This window comes from Peromyscus californicus, unplaced genomic scaffold (genome assembly GCF_007827085.1).
Source record: "Peromyscus californicus insignis strain IS unplaced genomic scaffold, ASM782708v3 Scaffold_5__1_contigs__length_169319896, whole genome shotgun sequence".
Classification (NCBI taxonomy): domain Eukaryota; kingdom Metazoa; phylum Chordata; class Mammalia; order Rodentia; family Cricetidae; genus Peromyscus; species Peromyscus californicus.
Genome location: NW_026294573.1, coordinates 91,115,394 through 91,134,554, shown reverse-complemented (window position 1 = coordinate 91,134,554; position 19,161 = coordinate 91,115,394). Strand labels below are relative to the sequence as shown.

At 44.4% G+C, this 19,161-nt stretch overlaps 2 protein-coding genes across 6 annotated transcripts in view; one reads left to right on the top strand and one right to left on the bottom strand.

The window, feature by feature from the left end:
• Positions 1-485: 485 nt before the first annotated feature.
• Positions 486-4,252, top strand: Actl7a (actin like 7A). Its single transcript, XM_052716997.1, has one exon. It carries the CDS (start codon positions 2,400-2,402, stop codon positions 3,720-3,722), a length of 1,323 nt encoding a protein of 440 aa, XP_052572957.1. The 5' UTR covers positions 486-2,399; the 3' UTR covers positions 3,723-4,252.
• Positions 4,253-10,425: 6,173 nt separating this feature from the next.
• Elp1 (elongator acetyltransferase complex subunit 1) overlaps positions 10,426-19,161 on the bottom strand; it is a 65,889-nt gene continuing 57,153 nt past the window's right edge. For all 5 annotated transcript variants that reach the window (XM_052717143.1, XM_052717140.1, XM_052717142.1 and 2 more), the window contains exons 33-37: positions 18,851-18,947; positions 17,920-18,047; positions 16,959-17,113; positions 14,848-14,962; positions 10,426-11,225 (exon numbers count right to left, since the gene is read on the bottom strand). In XM_052717143.1, coding sequence (XP_052573103.1) covers positions 11,158-11,225; positions 14,848-14,962; positions 16,959-17,113; positions 17,920-18,047; positions 18,851-18,947 — 563 coding nt within the window. In that variant the 3' untranslated portion in view covers positions 10,426-11,157. The remainder of the gene's footprint in view (positions 11,226-14,847; positions 14,963-16,958; positions 17,114-17,919; positions 18,048-18,850; positions 18,948-19,161) is intronic.

Here is a 19,161-nt window from a genome sequence, read left to right as displayed (position 1 = left end):
CATGTAAAGATGGATATTACACAGAGAATCTGCATTGTGTTATCTTTGATATTTTTAACTGTAGAAAGACATTTGATTGCAAAAGCTGCTCAGTTAAACCAATATGTATATTTTAAAGGTATTTTGACTTCAAAATTTGGATCTAAGGATATGTTGCTTTGGAAAGGAGGCTCTGTTTTTGTTTCCACAGGAAACAAGAGGCTATGGATTTGTTCCAGGTTAAGATACATCAGGTTTGACCAGCCAAGACCCCCTGAAAGGTCTCCAACGACACCATGGCCTAGATCATCCAACATCCAGAACGGTTTCAAGGCAACTGGCTCAGACAATGCAGCCTCATAGACTGTTACAGTCAGGACTTGACCATAATCCTTAATTTTCTCAGGATTCCCATTAGATTGTTAGTGACCTCATCCAGCAGGAAGTAGTATAAGAAGCTATGCTCAAATTCCCAAAATATTGTTTATGAATGTTTATTTTTATTTAAAGCAGGTTTATTATAACTGCAATCTCTTTATAAGAAGAAAAGGGGATAGTATAGATATGATAGGATGAAAGGGTAGATTAATGAACCTACTTTTTAAGAGCAACAACTTGTTTAGAAATGTTTTACATTGCTATGAATTTTAGTTTATTGATACAAGTTTAAACTTAATTTTGTTATACTGTATATATATTTCTACTCTCGTTTGAGGTATTATGCTTATGTAACTCATTTAGATTGTAATGGATAATTAAAAAATACAGATTAATAATTAGTCTTCTATGATATTCAAACTTATAGTCATGTTAAGTTTTCTAGGTATACATAGATATAATTCAATTTGGTAGGTAATCTTCAAACACCAAAGACCTACAGAATATGGCATTTAAAATGTTTTAAAAATTTGGACTTTCTGGACAGTGAGACATGTCTGCTCCTGGCAGCACCAATTTACTTCAGAGAGGAGGATGGGCATTGAAGACACTCTATATGGAGTTTATCTTCTTCTTGGCAAAAATAGTCATTTGGGCAAGAATCTTTTCTTGCTTGGACTGCTTGACAAAATGATATCAACTGGACTTGCAGGACCCATAGGAAGGTGACTACTAAACTTTGCTTGGTGAAATGGTCCTTCAGGTTCCTGTTTCGCAGAGGAAACTGCCAGACATTCTACAGGACACAAAGAGAAGTGACTGAGAGACTCTAGGCCTGTGGGCTGAAGACAGATGCCCGACTTTACAGAGGAACTTCAGGTGACTGTCCAGGTTGCCAGCTGTCTGTCTACTCTTGCAAAACTCCCAAAAGTTGCTTGCATCCTTCTCCCATTTCTCAGGTAATATTATATCCTTCTAAGGTCTTTGATGTAGTTGAAGATTAGATAGTTATGATTTCCTTAGTTATGATAAAAGACAAATTAGGTATGAAACCTTAGACCCACAAATATAGGATAGGATATCTTTTTTAATTTTGCCAAATACAAATAGACTAAATATTATATAGACTAGATATTGTAACTATAATTATTGCTTTATAATTGTTTTGTTATATGTAATTTTACTATGTTAAAGTTAAAACCTTCCTTTTTGAAAAAGAAAAGGGGAAGTTCTGCGGATATCACTCTGTATGCTGTGAACTTGTTGCTCTAACTTGGTTGATAAATAAAATGCTGATTGGCCAGTAGCCAGGCAGGAAGTATAGTATAGGCGGGATAACCAGAGAAGAGAATTCTGTGAAGAGGAAGGCTGAGTCAGGAGTCGCCAGCCAGACACAGGAATCAAGATGTAAAAGTACTGGTAAGCCACAAGCCACATGGCAACTTATAGATGAACAGAAATGGGTTAATTTAAGATATAAGAACTAGATAGCAAGAAGCCTGAGCCATTAGGCCAAACAGTTTTAATTAATATGAGCTTCTGAGTGATTATTTTGTAAGTAGGCTGCAGAACTTGGCTTGGCAGACCCGGAGAAACTTTCCAGCTACATGCCTGAGCCACATCAGCATGGCCACCCTCTCCTCTGATTGTTCTCTAAAAATTTTTCTAAATTTTATTTTTTGTTCAACAAACATTTTGTGTCTTTCCCCCAGCACACACCAACTAGAATGTAAACAAGAAAGGGCAGGACTCTGTTGCTGCTTCTTCACTGTGGTATTCCTAGATTCCTTGCATGTCACAGGCATTCAACAAACATTAACTGAATGAATAAATCAAGCTTAACTACAAAACTGGGGGGGGGGGTCAAAGATAATAAATATCTCTAATGTACCCTAACAAGGTCTCCAGTATCTAGAAAGTCTTTGGTCATTGGATTATGTCACAATCAGTGATGTCACTGTTGGGCAGATTCTCAAGCTGTTCTCTGATTTACGCCTTTCAGGCCTTGTAGCCAGCAGGATCTGGAGCTTTCTGAGGGCAGTATGTCTCTGGAGAGCATGTGGGCTCCACAGGCAGCAGACATAGGGGATGGGCCTGCCAAGAAAGCCGGCAACCAGGCCTCCATGCAGACACAGCTCCTCCAGACTGCCTCCCTAAAGGATGGCCCAGCAAAGAGGGCAGTATGGGTTCGTCGGGACAGTGCTGAGACAGAAGCCTCTGATAAGTCAACGGTGTCGAAGGACAGGACCAAGTTAGGGGTGACCAAAGCAGTGGTTGTGGATCTTGGCACTGGCTTCTGTAAATGTGGCTTTGCTGGCCTGCCAAAGCCCACTCATAAGATCTCAACAACAGTGGGCAAGCCCTACATGGAGACAGCCAAGACTGGGGATAATCGCAAAGAGACCTTCGTGGGGCATGAGCTCCTTAACCCAGAAATACATCTCAAGCTAATCAACCCCCTGCGTCATGGTATCATTGTGGACTGGGACACAGTACAGGACATCTGGGAATACCTCTTCCGACAGGAGATGAAGATTGCCCCAGAGGAGCATGCAGTCCTGGTTTCAGACCCACCCCTGAGCCCTCACACTAACAGAGAGAAGTATGCTGAGATGCTGTTTGAGACCTTCAACACACCTGCAATGCACATCGCCTACCAATCCCGCCTGTCCATGTACTCATACGGTCGTACCTCCGGCCTGGTGGTGGAGGTTGGCCATGGCGTGTCCTATGTGGTTCCCATCTATGAGGGTTATCCTTTGCCTAGCATCACGGGGAGGCTAGACTATGCAGGATCTGACATGACAGCCTACCTGATGAGCTTGATGAACAGCTCTGGAAAACACTTCACTGAGGACCATATCAGTATTGTGGAGAACATCAAGACAAAATGCTGCTTCGTGGCCCTAGACCCCATTGAGGAGAAGAAAATCCCTCCCAATGAACATGAGATCCATTATACTCTGCCTGATGGGAAAGACATCCGTCTGGGCCAGGAGAGGTTCCTCTGCTCAGAGATGTTCTTCAAGCCATCTCTGATCAAGTCCATGCAGCTGGGCCTCCACACCCAGACAGTGTCCTGCCTTAACAAGTGTGACATCGCACTCAAACGAGACCTCATGGGGAACATCCTGCTCTGTGGGGGAAGCACTATGCTCAAGGGTTTCCCTAACCGTCTGCAGAAGGAACTGAGCAGCATGTGTCCCAATGACATGCCACAGGTAAACGTTCTGCCTGAGAGAGACACTGCAGTGTGGACTGGTGGCTCTATCCTGGCCTCGCTCCAGGGTTTCCAACCACTGTGGGTTCACCGCTTTGAGTATGAGGAACATGGGCCTTTCTTCCTCTACAGAAGGTGCTTCTGAACTGATGCAGCATGGCCACTGTGGTGACAGTGTGTCAGCTTTACTACATGAGGGAACACCTTCTATACATGGTGCTGAGCTGGCATGTTCATTCCTGTAGCATTAAAACCCCCTGGTGTCCCCTTCCCTGACAGCGTGTCTATTTCCTGACATAGTAAGACCCACACATATGGATTATCACCTTAAATGATGCAGAAACCTGGGAGCGGAGGGGGATATGAGGATCAGACATGCGCTATGCTGACTGCTCAGTTTCTCTTGCAAGAAACTTGCTCTAACATTATTCTGGCCCTTGTGAGATTCCCACTGTAGGAACTACTCTGTTGTTAAAACATGTTTAAGGAAAAATGTGATAAAACAAGTTAAGAGTAAATGATGTTACAGGATACAAGGGGAGGTGGGCAGTGGTGGTGCACGCCTTTAATCCCAGCACTCGGGAGGCAGAGGCAGGTGGATCTCTGTGAGTTCAAGGACAGCCTGGTCTACAGAGAGAGTTACAGGACAGGCACCAAAACTACACAGGGAAACCCTGTCTCAAAAAAAAAAAAAAAAAAAAAAAAAAAAAAAAAAAAAAAAAAAAAAAAAAAAAAAAAAAAAAAGAAAAGGAAGATACAAGGGGATCCCCATCCACAATTTCCCACAGAATACTGAATAAATTTAGTCTCCCACAAAGCAGCACTGTATTTCACATCTGACAGCAAACTCAGAAGGTGCAGAATATGCTGGTGAAGATAATCTACCCTCTTTTAACCTCCTTTTTACTCCCCAGTTATGTCTCAAATCTGGTTCAGAGTAAGCCACCAGGGTGACTGGCTGTAACATGCCCCCAGACCTTGGCACAATTGATGGACACCATGATGGAAGTACCATTCAGTCCTTGAACCCAGGACACAGGCAGCAGCTCCTGACAAAACCAAAACAAAGAACTAATCCATCAGAGTCCATCATCCTGCCAGGGTCCCTAAATGTACTAACCTTGCTTTCCCGGCTTCTGTAGTTCCCTTTTGGTGAACTGTTCTTGCTGAGCTGTGTCAACACAAGATGTGGTTTTTGTGCTCAAAAACTCACCCTGAGAGAGGTTCAGTGCTACACTCGGGTCCCAAACACCCAGCATAGTTGTCAGCTAATAAGACTTTCTGGCTTGAATCCATGTCCAAGTGGTCTTCTCTGGTGGATACCTCACAACATTTCTGGGGACCCCAGCGAGATCCCCAGAGACCAGACCTCAACACACTGGGGGGTCTCAGAGCCCCTTGGAGCAGGGAGGAGCTCTAGGGGATATAGAACCTGAGACATTCCAGGGTCCCAGGACACTCTCTGATTAACCATTGCCTAATGCCTTGGAGGGAACAAAATACAGTCACCTGGTCTGTCACCTCCAGAGGAAGTCTGGCTAAGGTGCCTTCTGTTTAGGACATAAAGGACAGGAAGGCTGCAGATGCAAACCCAGTGTCTGGGATCCACGTGAGACATCACTGGACTCCCCTAGTCCATTCAGGTGTATGAATGTGTGGGCGTCACCCGTGGTTGTCTTTATTATGTGTCTGTGTGTTTCTGTTGGCTGGACACACAGACTTAAAATGGGAGAGGGAACGAGCCATCTGGGGACCATGGCTACCACTGCCCCCAAGATGTGGCCACAGTACCTGCTGCTGTTGTGGCAACAGCAGTGGTTGTAGTGTCGAGTGCAGGTCTGGAATGTGGCTGGAGAGCCCAGCCACCCCAATCAGTTTCTCTATATTGACCAGTGGCTTTCTCTCACAGCTGATGGAAAGCAGATACATGCTTCAGGATCTGGTCTCCAGAAGTGCTCCCAACAGCTACAACTGTGACTTTCAGCTCTTAAGCAGGAGGCTTTAAGTCTTACTGGGGTTCTCAGTCACATTTGTACCCCTGAGCATCTAGAAAACAGGCATCTTTACCATGCAGAGGCTCAAGAGCCACTCACCCAACTCCAGGTCTCCCTAGCTGTCTTCAAATAGAAAGCCTCACACGTCAGAGCCTGGACCCAGACTGGTGGGTCAGCATATCTGACACCAGAAAGCTGAAGCAGGGAGGAAGAGACAGAGCAGTGGAAAGACATCTGAGGTCCCATGGTTTGGCAAGGTGACTAAGCCTTGCCCTGGAGAGTCAGAGATCAGACAAGAGTTGGGTACACCATACATCTTACCTCAGTTTCTTCTTAGATTGTTCTACTGGCAACAACCCATGAGCACTCACTAAGGGACAAGTCAGGTCGATTAGATCACCATCTCTCAATGCCTTTACTCAGGGGTGGTAAAGCCTAAAAACCCTCAGAGAAAGTGTTCTAAAATTCATTAAAGGTTTTTTTTCCAACCATAAATCATTTCTATCTCTGGACAGGGGTTGATGAGCCCGAGTCAATGAGTCCCAAAAGGGTGAAGGGTCTTGATGAGGGAGGGATGGGAAATGTCTTCTGAAGGGAGTCTCCAGGAAGCTCCAGGCCTAAACACAAAATGTCAATGGAAAGCTAATACAACAGCATTCCTTCTCAAAGCACTTTCAATTCTCTCACTGGATCCACCTGTCCCTGTAGAAAAGACAGGCTTCACACATAGAAACATGTAACAGTTTAGTATTTTTGATGTCATCTAAGTTTAACAGTGAACTGGAGGTAACACAACAAGTTTGTTACTACAGGGATGGAAATACGTACTACTATTGTGGTGGTTTGAAAGAAAATGGGCCCCAAAGAGAGTGGTACTATCAGGTGTGGCTTTGTTAGAGTGGGTGTGGCCTTGTTAGAGGAAGTGTGTCACTGTAGGGGCGGGCTTTGAGGTTTCCTATGCTCAAGATACCGCCCAGTGTGTCAGTTGACTTCCTGTTGCCTGAGTCAGCTCCAGCACCATGTCTGCCTGCATGCCACCATACTCCCAGCCATGATGATAATGGACTGAACCTCTGACACTGTAAGTGAGCCCCATCCCCTCAATTAAATGTGTTCATTTATAAGCTGCCGTGGTCATGATGTCTTTTAAAACAACAATCTAGTGAGTAGAGGCAGGGAAATTGAAAATACCCTGCCTAAATGCCATCTCAGGCAAAGAATGTCACTCAAAATGCCTATAGGTAGCTCAGGAAAGCGAAGTTCCTTTGTCCAAGGACACTAAAGTTTGTGGATTCAGAACCTAAACCCTCATCTTTATACCAAGATGTCTGTTGAAGTTTTTGAGTAAAAAGAGTAAAGGTGGCCTAGGGCCCAGGAAAGGGCTTACAAGCACAGAGAACACAGGGCTCAGGAGTCAAGAGCACCATTCAGTGTTGCCAAATGCACCAAGGGAGCCTTAGCTGTGTACAGCCTCTTGAGCAATGGTTCTCAACCTGTGGGTCATGACCCCTTTGTATCAGATATTTATACTTCATAACAGTAGCAAAACTACAGTTATGAAGTAGCAACAAAATGATTTTGTGGCTGGGGGTCACCACAACATGAGCAACTGTATTTAAGGGTCACAGCGTTAGGAAGGTGGAGAACCACTGCTCTACCTTGAGCATTTAGTTAGCTATATGTGGAGATTTCAATCCTCATCCGCAGGTGCAAGAGCTGAGGACTCCCGTGGGCTTATGCAGTATGGACTAGCAAAACAGGAGCAGTGGTTTCAATGAGAATGGTCCTCATAGGCTCTTATGTTCGAATGCTTAGTCACCAGTAAGTGGAACTGTCTGAGAAGAATTAGGAGCATGGCCTTGTGGGAGGAGATGTGTCACTGGGAGTAAGCTTTGAGGTTCCAAAAGCACATGCCAGGTCCAGTGATGTAAAGCTCTCAGCTACTTTTCCAGCACCATGCCTGCTTGCCTACACCCATGCTCCCCACCATAACAGTGATGGACAATCTTGTGAGTATAAGCAAGCTCCCAATTAAATGCTTCTCCTATAAGAGCTACCTTGGTCACAGAATCTTTTCACTGCACTAGAACAGTAACTAAGACAAGGAGGGAAAAAAATCTGACTTTGCTTTCCAACTTGCAATCACCTTAAATTACTAAGAACTGCCAGGTTTTTGCTTTCTGTTTCTAAATGCCCTGCGACTAGGGTAAGTAGTGCACGCTAGTTCCAGAATTCAAGGGCAGAGAGGTTGGAGGCCTGCTGCCAATTCAAGACCAGCTTGATTGCACAGTGAGTGAGTTTCACACGCTCTTCAGGTATAACGTAATGGTGACAAGTTTTTCAAAAGTGAGTGTGTGTGTGTGTGTGTGTGTGTGTGTGTACATAAAGAGACAAAAATTATTTAAAATGTGTAGAAGTGCTAAGTTATACAATTTATACTCATAAAGACATAAAAACATTAGGACTGGGAGTGTAGCTCACATGACTTGCATGTACAGGGCACTGAGGGGTTCAAAACCCAGCACCACAAATTAAGAATGAAAATCCCTCAACACCTCCAAATACTGGCTTCCATCCCAGATTTCAGAGTGTGAATGTTGAAGTCTACTGACGGAGGAAGACGGCTCTCTGCAAGTTACCTGTTGATGGCCACAGCACTGAACAAAGCTCCAGGACAACACAGGCCAGAGAACAACCCTTACTCAACACGAGTCAGAGAAATCAAGAGTTTTTAATTATTGTATTGAGAATCTGCATTGAGCTAGAGCCTAGGGGAACCATGTGTTTTCTAACTGACAGCTTTCCCCAAAGTTAGCTCTCATTTCTCTTGTCCCACAACCTACAGGTCCCTCCGTGTCTCAGCCTTCAATACAGAGGACCTGCTAGGCCTACTTAATCTCAAAAATCAGCAAAATTTACTCCTGCACAGATAAGAGTGGCCATAAATGGTACAAATTAGTTCCTGTTGCTATAGTATTGTGTTTTTTTGTTTGAGATAGGGTCTCTCTAAGTAACTGTGGCTGTCTGTCCTATAACTCATTATGTAGACCAGGCTGGCCTTGAACTCAAAGATGCTGGGATTAAAGGCATGCACTACCACACTCAGATGCTGTAACATTAAAGAAACTGAGCATCTGTGAAAATTTATACCATTGTCAGCAGGCACATTTACCCCCATTTCTAGTCTGTTAGCATCGATTCTTCACTGTTATCCAAAGCAAGAGCATTCCAATACAATAAATGTCACATAAGTAAGTTACAGTGTTCACTGATCCCTGACAAAGAGTCATTACAAAGTACTCACAGCCTTTTGAAACTGGCATCTAATTGTAGTAAACCCATTATGGGGTGAATCAAAAAGTAGATCTCTCCAAAGCACAGTACATTGTCTTCTTTTTCGATTCAGTGAAACATTAAAAAATATATAGAAAAGTTGAATTATATAGCAAATACTTAGGTAAGTCTTTCTAAAATTACAATTTTGGGTAATCTATATACTGAAGGCCAAAAGCAGCATTCTCTGTTAGTTTACACATAGTAATGAAAGCCTGGTTCGGGCATTAAAAGCATAAGAGAGATTTTTAACTTTACTCCAGGATCGGCTATGAAATTCTTGTTGGGGAGGGATATTAGTTTCCTAGGTGGTATACCCACAAAAAAATTCCCTGTGTTCCAGTAACTAGCCTTCCACAACTGCTCACACAAGCAACCTGGAGTGAACTTAAAAAGATATGAAAGCAGGAGAGGAGCTTCTAGGGAAGAAAAAAAGATTTCAGCAGAAGAGATAGGGGATGAGAACAACTAAAATTCATTATGTTCATGTAGGAAACTGTCAGAGAATTTTTAAAAAACCTCTTATTAAAATAAATTGACCTATTTCTAGATGACAAAAAAGAGAAACTAATCTCATTCTTCCAAAAGCCTTTGGAAACAGAATGAAGCAGGTCAGTTAAACACCACACAGGAAGTGAACGAGTCTGCCTGGACAGACAAATAGGGCTCAGGCAAGGAGGCAGTGTCTGGAGAACAAAGTAACCCCAACCCTGCTACCATACTACACCTGCTGTCTACCCCTTACTGGAGTGCAGGACACTGTCAGCAATTTCCAGTCCATCCCAACCTACCGTTGATGACTCTCTAGCAGAATACACACAGAATAAAACAGTCTCTACAACAGTGCAGTTAGGGAGTGTCTCAGGGTTCTATTGCTGTGAAGAGACTCTAGGACCACAGCTACTCTTTTAAAGGAAAGCATTTCACTGGGACTGACTTACAGTTCAGAGGTTTAGTTCATTGTCATCATGGTGGGAAACATGATCATGGCAGGAAGCATGGTGGCGTGCAGGCAGACACGGTGCTAGGAGGTAGCTGAGAGTTCTACATCCACATCATCAGACAGTGAGATACTGGGCCTGGCTTATGCATCTGAAACCTCAAAGGCTGTCCCCAGTGACACACTCCCTCCAACAAAACCACACCTACAACAAGGCCATACCTCCTAATGGTGCTTCTCCCTAAAACTATGGGGTCCATTTTCATTCAAACCACCACAAGGAGGTTTAGCCCAATTAAAGCTGGTAGCACATAACCTGGCTGAATGACACATTTAATTAAGAAAATAATTTTTTTTTTTAAGATTTATTTATTTTGTATGTATGAGTGTTTTGCCTGCATGTAGCTTTGTGTACTACATGCTTGCCTGGTGCCCACTGAGGTCAGAAGAGGGCATTAGATCCCCTGGAAGTGGAGTAAGAGAGGGTTGTGAGCTGCCATGTGGGTGCTGGGAATCAAACCCAGGTCCTCTGCAAGAGCAGTAATTGCTCTTCACTGCTGAGTCAACGCTCCAGACCCAAACACATTGAACTTTTTATTTTGCTTGGAGCTGGGTGAAAAGATGCCAGGCGTGCATGCAATCACATCGACTAAATGTTGGCACACTAACAGCCTGTTTTCACATAATACACTATGCTAGCAATGCAAAACAACTTAGAAACATCATTCCTCTTGTCTTCTTTTTTTTTTTCCTTTGAGGTAGAATGAAATATCATTCCCTATAAACAAAAGGAACTGAGGATCAAATCAATGAGAGTTGTCCAAGGTTGCAAGAGAAACCAAGCCTGGATCTGAATGAGAATCAAGTTCACGATTTTTTGCTTTAGTAACCACGTTATCAAACAGCACTAAATACAATAACAACAAGTTGGGTTGTTCTGAGATAAGGTCCTGCTGTAGCCCACACTGGTCTCAAATTTGCACCAATCTTTTCTGCCTCAGCTTCCTGAGTTGCTGGGATTGTAGGCATGCCCCACCATGCCCAACTAAAAATAGCAATTAAAAAAAAAAAAAAGACTGTAATATGTTGGCTAAAACAAAGGTCTGATAGTACTTCAGATGCACACTCAAGTAAGACCCAGACTGCCGAGTGCTAGCTAAGGGCTGGTGCGCACAGCAGCTGCAGGCGGTGTGAAGACAGTCCACCTCTATCCAGTTCTCACAGCCAGGCCTCTGAGTAGGAGCGACAGCCAGAAGCACAATGAGGAGGGAGTGGGCAAATGGTCTTCTCAGTGGTCCTTCCTAACAGGCCAGTCATTCCAGCAGGCTCAGCTTCCACAGGCCTTTCTGGTCAATCTTTGGTGGCACGCAAACCCCAACATCTGAAAGCAAGAATGGAAGAGAAGTGATAATGGGCCCGCTATCTTCCAAACTCTACAGGGTCAAAGCAAGCACAGCCTGGAAGCCCTGCCCAGAGAGAGGGCGGGCATCAGGCTTCAGGCATGTCCATTAGGAGATTCAGTATTTGAACAGGGACGGGTAGTAGTCTTTTTTGTTTGTTAATTTTTAGATGTGCTTTATATATGTAAATGTGTTATCTGCATGTATGTACCTACACCATATGCACACAGTGCCCGTGGAGGCCAAAGTGGGCACTGAATCCTAGGGAACTGTTTTGGATGGTTTGTAAGGCACTATAGGTGAACCAACCCTGGTCCTTTGCAAGAACGAATGCTCTTAACCACCAAGCCATCTCTCCAACCATGCAGTGGACATGTTTAAAAAAATGGTCAAATTGTACACCTAAGATCTACATTTTACTATGTGTGAAGATTTTCTGAATTTTCAGAATAAAATAAAACATGCCAGTATGTAACTGCAAGTCAAGCGAATGACAAAGTATAATAGAATTCTATGAACAGGATAGTCAGCAAAACTCTAACTTTTTAAAAGTAAAGTAGGATGTAGTTTCAGGTAGGGATTCTGTCATTATAACCTAAAACTTTGGTATTTCTTCATTTAGACTTTAGGAGTCTCTCATCTGACAAGGAATCATATATAGGAAGCACAGACATGAAAAAAGTATATAAAAGGAGCCCAATGGTAGTGGTGTACACCTTTAATCCCAGCATTTGGGAGGCAGAGGCAGGTGGATCTCTGTGAATTCGAAGTCAGTCTGTTCTGCAGAACTAGTTCTAGGACAGCCAAGGCTACACAAAGAAACCCTGTCTTATAAAACAAAAAACAAAAAACAAAACAAAAAAACAAACAACAACAAAATATATATATATTTTTTCTCTCATTATTTGCTAATAATTAAATTTCTAGCAGTATATCTGCATATGAACTATTAAAATGATTTAAAATATTTAGCAACATAAAAATCTTCAAGAGAATTTTTAAACCATGATTTTGTACTTTATACAAACACATGCTTATACACACATAAATTAACTACAAATTGCCTGATCACAGGCTTGTGTCATCATGTAAGGATCAAATTTTAATTTTCTTCAATATACTTTGCAATCTAGATTTTCCTATTGACCATACAGTTTCTAATTACCCATGTTTACTAGGCCCGTCATTTCCCAGAAATACACTCCCACCACCATGCCAAACTATATACACAAAGCCCACCATGAGTTGTGGTTATAAAAGAACATCAGTACCAAAACAGGGCTAAACAAGGTCCATAATTTCACAGTGGTTAACGCTTGAATGAGATTTTATCTTAAAAAAAAAGTTATAAAAGAATCTACTGTCTTTTAAAAACAGGACATAATTACAACTATATTTGATTCTGGAGTTAACCAAAAATAAGTATAAAATGTCAAACTTTGGGCAGGAGAGTAACAACCTGGCCGACTGATAGCAAAAGAGGCGTGTTTTACATTTTCATGTTTGACTTTCATGAGGCAAGAAGAATCATTTTAATAAATACTTTGATGACTCTTCAGCGAGGCTTTACCAGTCAGATCCCCTTGGGAAGCACTCAAAACCCTAATATCCAGCCTCAAGTCTGGAGCTTTCCCAACACCACTACAAGCTATGTCATGAAATCCTCCACTTCTGCAAGACCTGCAATCAATCAATCAATCAGTGCCACCGTATGACCTGTATGAGTCTGTATCCCACAGAGAATGACCTGCAGGCGTTGCCAACGCCTGCAGTAATGTGAGTGTATTCGCACCACTGTTAGCTGGGGAAGGGCAACGGGGTTATTTGAATGGAACTAATTTTGTGAGTAGTTTTTTGCTGGCTGCTTTTGAATTACAACTTTCCCCCTTTCTACCTGTCAGGATTTGAATGTAAAGCCACCACACCTACACATAACCTATGTATTTAAACAATTGATCCCAAGCTAGTAGCAGTGCTTTGGGATGCTGTAGGACCTTTTGGACATGGGGCACAGCTGGCAGACACAGGAGCTGAGTTGAAGTGGGGTTTATGAGCTGCTATGCTTCTGCCTGGATTGAACCTGACCTTTATGGTTCTTGGTTGGTGTCATGCTACAATCAGCTGCCACACAACCCTGCCACCATAGCAGCAAGCTGCTCCTACCAACACCCTGTCCCTGACATGATGGGGTAAAATTGTCACAGTGACAAGAAATGTAATTAAATACCACCCAACCTTGGACCATAGGACACTGATGTTATAAACTCAGATGAGGAGCCCTCATATGTTACAGACTTTACGGAGAAAAGCAGAAGTGTCCTCTGATGCTGGTCAGCCATTAGAAAAACCAAGGGCAAGGGGTGACTGGAGCTGTCCCGCAGGTCATCACCAGGCCAGCAGCAAGAATGGGTGTAGGGACTAGAACAGCAAAACGGCCTTAGGTCTAAGACAAAGCCTCTGTTCACAGGACAAGTCTTCGTGTGGAAGTGTTGGCAAAGGCGGCCTGCCAAATCCCAGGCAGAAAGGAACAAGGACCACAGTTCCCGGCAGATGAGACAAGATGACATCCAAGGTGCTGGGAACAAGCAGGCCTACTCCAAATGTCATTCAAATGCTATCACAGCACAGCTTTTCCAGGAAAACCATTCCAGACCACTGCCTGTCACACCTGAGCAAGGAACGGCAGTTTTCAAAGGCAGTTAGTTAGCTTCGAACTTAGCAGCAGCTTCCCAGAGCCCAGGGAGGCTGGGATGGTGGAGCATCCACTGGAAGCGCACATACTTAGGTGCCGAATACATGCCAGTGAATTTCAAGATGAAGCTTTGATGTTTCAAACTTTTAGGAATATGTCATGTAACTGAGAACCATCTCTCACAGCAAACAAAGTGTTTTAGGTTGAACTAAGCAGGAAATGTACAGAAATGATAATATTTAGATGTGCCTTCAAGTTCTAACATCAGCTGCAAGGTGATACAATATCCATCTCCTAAAAATGTTCTCAAGATGGGAAGGGTAACTGCAATAGCCGAAATTCCAACTCAGAAGTCTCCCAAGCGTATAGGTGTGCACTTTTAGGCTCATGCTGCAATTGTGACGTGCATATGTGAATGGATACACGGGCATGCAACTGTCATTGCATTTTTTTTTAAAGCAAAGTTGTAGTTGGTTGAGAAAAGGTTTTAATTCAGATTAAAATACAGGCATTATGAGAAGGGGGAGAGATGTTAGAGACAGAATGGGCACAGATTTCTCAAGAGTTAATTTAAAAATACATAAATAAAAAATTTCATGTTGTGCCAGGAGTGGTGGTGCACACCTTCAATCCCAGCACTCGGGAGACAGGGATCTGTGAGTTCAAGGCCAGCTTGATCTGTAGAGTGACTTTCCGGCTAGCCAGAATTACACAGTGAGACCCTGTCTCCAAAAATACGAACAAACAAATACAAGTCATGATGTATCCTCCCCTCCAAGCCACCACCACTAGAAGTATTAGAGCCACTTAAATGTGGCCTCAGAATTGAAAGGGATCCCTTACACAGCTGACCGCCCCAGTCACCCAGCCCTGTGCAGCACTGAGACCTTGTGGAGCGAGAAGTCACTTACCGAGAACAGGGACAGAAGGCTGTTGTTGTTGCTGTTGTTGTTGTGGCTGCTGCTGCAGCTGCAGCTGCTGGTAAGAGGCAGTGATGCTATTCACAGTGGAACTCGGGCCTAGGACCTAAGAGGAACACGGGTGAGGTGAGCAGAGGTGTGCCTCAGATGGGGCAGACCTACTGTCTCCACCAGGAGCAACTGAGCCTGCTGTCTGCTCAGCCACGGTACCGACAGGAGAGCTCTCTGTTCCCGTGTGGCTGCAACATGCCAGCTTCTGTACTCTCACCTCAGGCCTCTAAGTCTCCTGCCTCCCAGAAACAGGTAACAGGGGAGGAGGGGCTCTCAACAATACCCGCCTGGCCTTTTAAATGAGGAGACCATAACCTATGGGGAGGGGAAAATCAAAGTCTATGGGACACACAAAGGATCAAAGAACTGTAAGAAATAGTCATTTTTATATTAAAAGAAATACATAGATGTGTCGTAACACAGGTGGATTTCACTGGGGTCCATGCTGCAGCGAGCCTCTGGCAGATACCAGCCCTCTGCTTTGCTCTCATTTACCTTTGCCTGTGTCCCTGCCGAACACTGTCAGCAGTAACACCATGAGCTCAAGAGCACTTAAAGTGACTCACGGCACCCTGAACATGGCCCATTTCCCTACCAACAAACAAAGCAAATATGTGTATTTTCCCTACAAGAGTCACACAGTTGGTACCTTAGAAAGTAATGTGATCTGAACAAAAGCAAAGAGGCATTCTAAATCACTGACTTCAAAACACTGCAGTTTTGAAGATAATTGTATTTCTAGGCAACACCCATTATAGTAAATTCAAATATTTGCAGCATCCAGATTTTTAGCTGCTGTTCTGTGTGGTGTTTTTTGTTTGTTTTGTTTTTTGAGACAGGGTTTCTCTGTGTAGCTTTGCGCCTTTCCTGGAACTCATTCTGTAGCCCAGGCTGGCCTTGAACTCACAGAGATCTGCCTGCCTCTGCCTCCCGAGTGCTGGGATTAAAGGCGTGCACCACCACCGCCCAGCTCTTGCTGTGGTTTGTAAAGTGCTCTTTACAAATATCCACCCTCTTATCAAACCTTCCAAACGTTCTGGTAAAACACCCAGGGAAGTATCCCCAGTAACCTAGGAAATCAAAACCTAGAATCCAACACTAGCCAGTGGAATGACTGCAACCTCCTGTCGCTAAGCACCAAAGCCACCCTTGTACCCAGCAAGGGAGGCCAGGGCTGGGACATGATGCACACGTCTCTTCACTGGCTCCTTCCCTGTTATGCTCCGCCAACAAGGGGAGCGGGGGGACTAGAGAGAGAGTGCAAAGCTGGAAGGGAGAGTAACATGTTTGTTTTTAAGGGCTATTCATTCCAGTTTCCATTGATCTCGGAACACTTAAACTAGCCTCATCAGGACCACCACCCTCACCTCAACTCTCACTAACCAGCAGCCTCTCCAGAGGATGCAGACCCTGGGCTTCCGACCTGTCACCATCCCCAAGCTCTTTCCTTTCTTCCCTCTGCAGGGGTAGAAGCTACTTCTCTAGTCATTCTCTGTTTCTCTCTCAATCTCCTGTACTCCTCTTTTGCCTTTTCAGCCCTTCAATGCTTATTTAATCAACCAGGTATTAAACTCTCCGTGGGAAATTAACAGGTGTGGATTTTGTTTTCTTTATTGAACTCTGAGTGACAACCAGCCTTTCTAAATCCTAATCAAAACTCCACAGTAGATTTGAGGGCTCAAGTAGCCAGCAGAGGCCTAAAAACCAGAGGGATGACAATACATGGGAATGCTTCATGGGACACAGAGCTCACAGACCCCCCTCCGTGACTGCAGCCCTAGGAAGGGAGCCATAACTCTAATGCTAGCTTCCCCTCCCTACTCCACTGTCACTGAAGATTTTCCAATCATCCCTACGAGAGCTGCTCTATCTGAAAAGGAAACTAACAACCTCCTTCACCTCGGCACGAAACAGGCAAACAGACTGCTGAGGTGAGCACAAAGCTAAGGCAATCTGACTCTGACACTTGCAGAGCAAGTCTTCTTTGCCTCTTGACTCTGGGGATGCTGGGGAGAAGAGTGAGACTGCACGTGGTGCCCGAGGAAACTTACAGATGTGACTGCACTCTCCTGGCCGGCTGGAGTCCAGATCTCTGGAGCTGCCTTCTCCAGCAGCTTCAGAGTGCTCTCAAAGGCCTTCTGCAAATCCTTTCCTTGCTCTTCAAACCCAAAGAGAAAGAGCACCTTTAAAATAGTGTGCACTTCATCTGGAGAGAAGAAATATGGAAGCGGTGAGTTGTAGCCCCAGCTCCAGCTAGAATCATAGAGTAACTTCTTTCCCAGGCGACAGTGTCTAGTGCCACCCTACAGATGCATTCTTCCACCCTCTTCTTCCCAAAAGTGAAGTAATTCAGCACATGAGAAGGAAAGAGACACTCACTGAATGAGCAGAAAGCTGTGCTGTGCAGTCCCTGGTCCTGGCCTAAGTACTACTAACTAGCTCCCAGGAAGGCTTCTCTTTTAGGGGCTGGGAAGGGCTGACTCAGGAATGTGTATGGACATGAGCTTCCCACTGACTGGTTATTTCTTCCCTATAACTCAGTGGTTCTCAACCTTCCTAACGCTGCAACCCTTTAATGTAATTCTTCATGTTGTAGTGACCCTCAACCATAAAATTATTTTCATCACTACTTCCTAACTGTAATCTTGCTACTGTTCTATAACGTAAGCCTCAGCTATGCAGGATGTCTGACATGCAACCCCGTGAAGGGGTCCTGGCCCACAGGTCACAGAATCACTGCTCTACTCGAACACAACATCACTGTTGCTTGTTGGTTTGTAAAAATTTCATTTGTGAGATCAGAAGGCAACTTTCAGGGAGGTGGCCTTTCCTTCTATGATGTGGGTCCCAGGGATGCACATCAGATCATCAAGCTAGGTGACAGGAATTTTTATCCTCTGAGCCATCTCAGCAGCCCCATGTTGCATCTTCACTATGTACACAGCATGCCTGTCTGTGGTACCGCTTGCTACTTTCTGTGGTCAAGAATCATGATGAGCACTGAGACCATACCTTTCAACTTCTCAATGCTCTGTACCACTTCCTTCAGAGCCTCCAAAAGCGCCAGGTCCTCTAGAGGACCCCCTTCTTTGAGGCTGTGCTTCTTCCGTTCTGCCTTGCGCCGGTTTTTAGATGACCTCCTGTCAGAAATGAGAGATGTTGAAAAGGAGGTTCCTCCTGTGCCTGCTGGCCACCACTTTCTAAGAAACCAGAGCATCTACAAACAGCATTCCTATCTGGGAGACGTTAGTAAAGAGGTGTTACAGCCACATGTAACCAGTGGAGTCTAGGGAGAGGCAAATGAGGAAAGCTAAACAGCTCTGTTTCTCCCTTCAGTTTGGATTAAAATGCAAGGTAAGATCAGGGGTGATGGCATACGCCTTTAGTTCCAGCACTCAGGAGGTAAGGGCAGGTGGATCTCTATGCATGAGAGGCCAGCTTGGTCTACATAGCAAGTACCAGGCCAGCCAGGGCTACATAGTGAGACCCTGTCTTAAAAAATAAAGGGCAAGGTAACATAAGGTTCACCTGATAGCACATTGGAACAATGAAGAGAAGAAAAAAACAAGCCGGGCTGTGTTGGCGCACGCCTTTAATCCCAGCACTCGGGAGGCAGAGGCAGGCGGATCTCTGTGAGTTTGAGGCCAGCCTGGTCTACAGAGCGAGATCCAGGATAGGCACCAAAACTACACAGAGAAACCCTCTTTCAAAAAAAAGAAGGAGGAGGAGGAGGAGAAGGAGGAGGAGGAGGAGAAGAAGAAGAAAACAATGTGAATTCTACTGTAAGAAGCGAACTTCAGAGGCAGCCTCCTTTCAAGGAGGGGCTGGAAGTCCTTGCACAGTGTACACTGGCCCCGAGGGACACTCTCTCACTCCCCCTGCACTGTCCAGTCTATTATTCTGTCTCTGCACAGTCCGCACGCCGACTAGATCTCATACGTACGCAGATACCCTGGAGGTACTGTGGGACGGTCTGCTACTCATCTCACTGCCACTCTCCGAGAAGAGCGCTGACTCTGGAGCATGGGCCACCTGGTGATCTAGAAAAGACGAACCAGATGCAGACACAAATGACTATACGCTCAACCAGCACATCCTGAAGAGTGGGTGGACAGTACAAAGTGGATCTCAAATCGAATAAGGCAACACTAAATACACCAATTATCCTCACTACAAACCTGTACTTTTCCACATTTCTTCTTTTCCTTTCTAGGCGGTAGGTGGGGAGGAATTAGGAAACTTCATTTTGTGAAC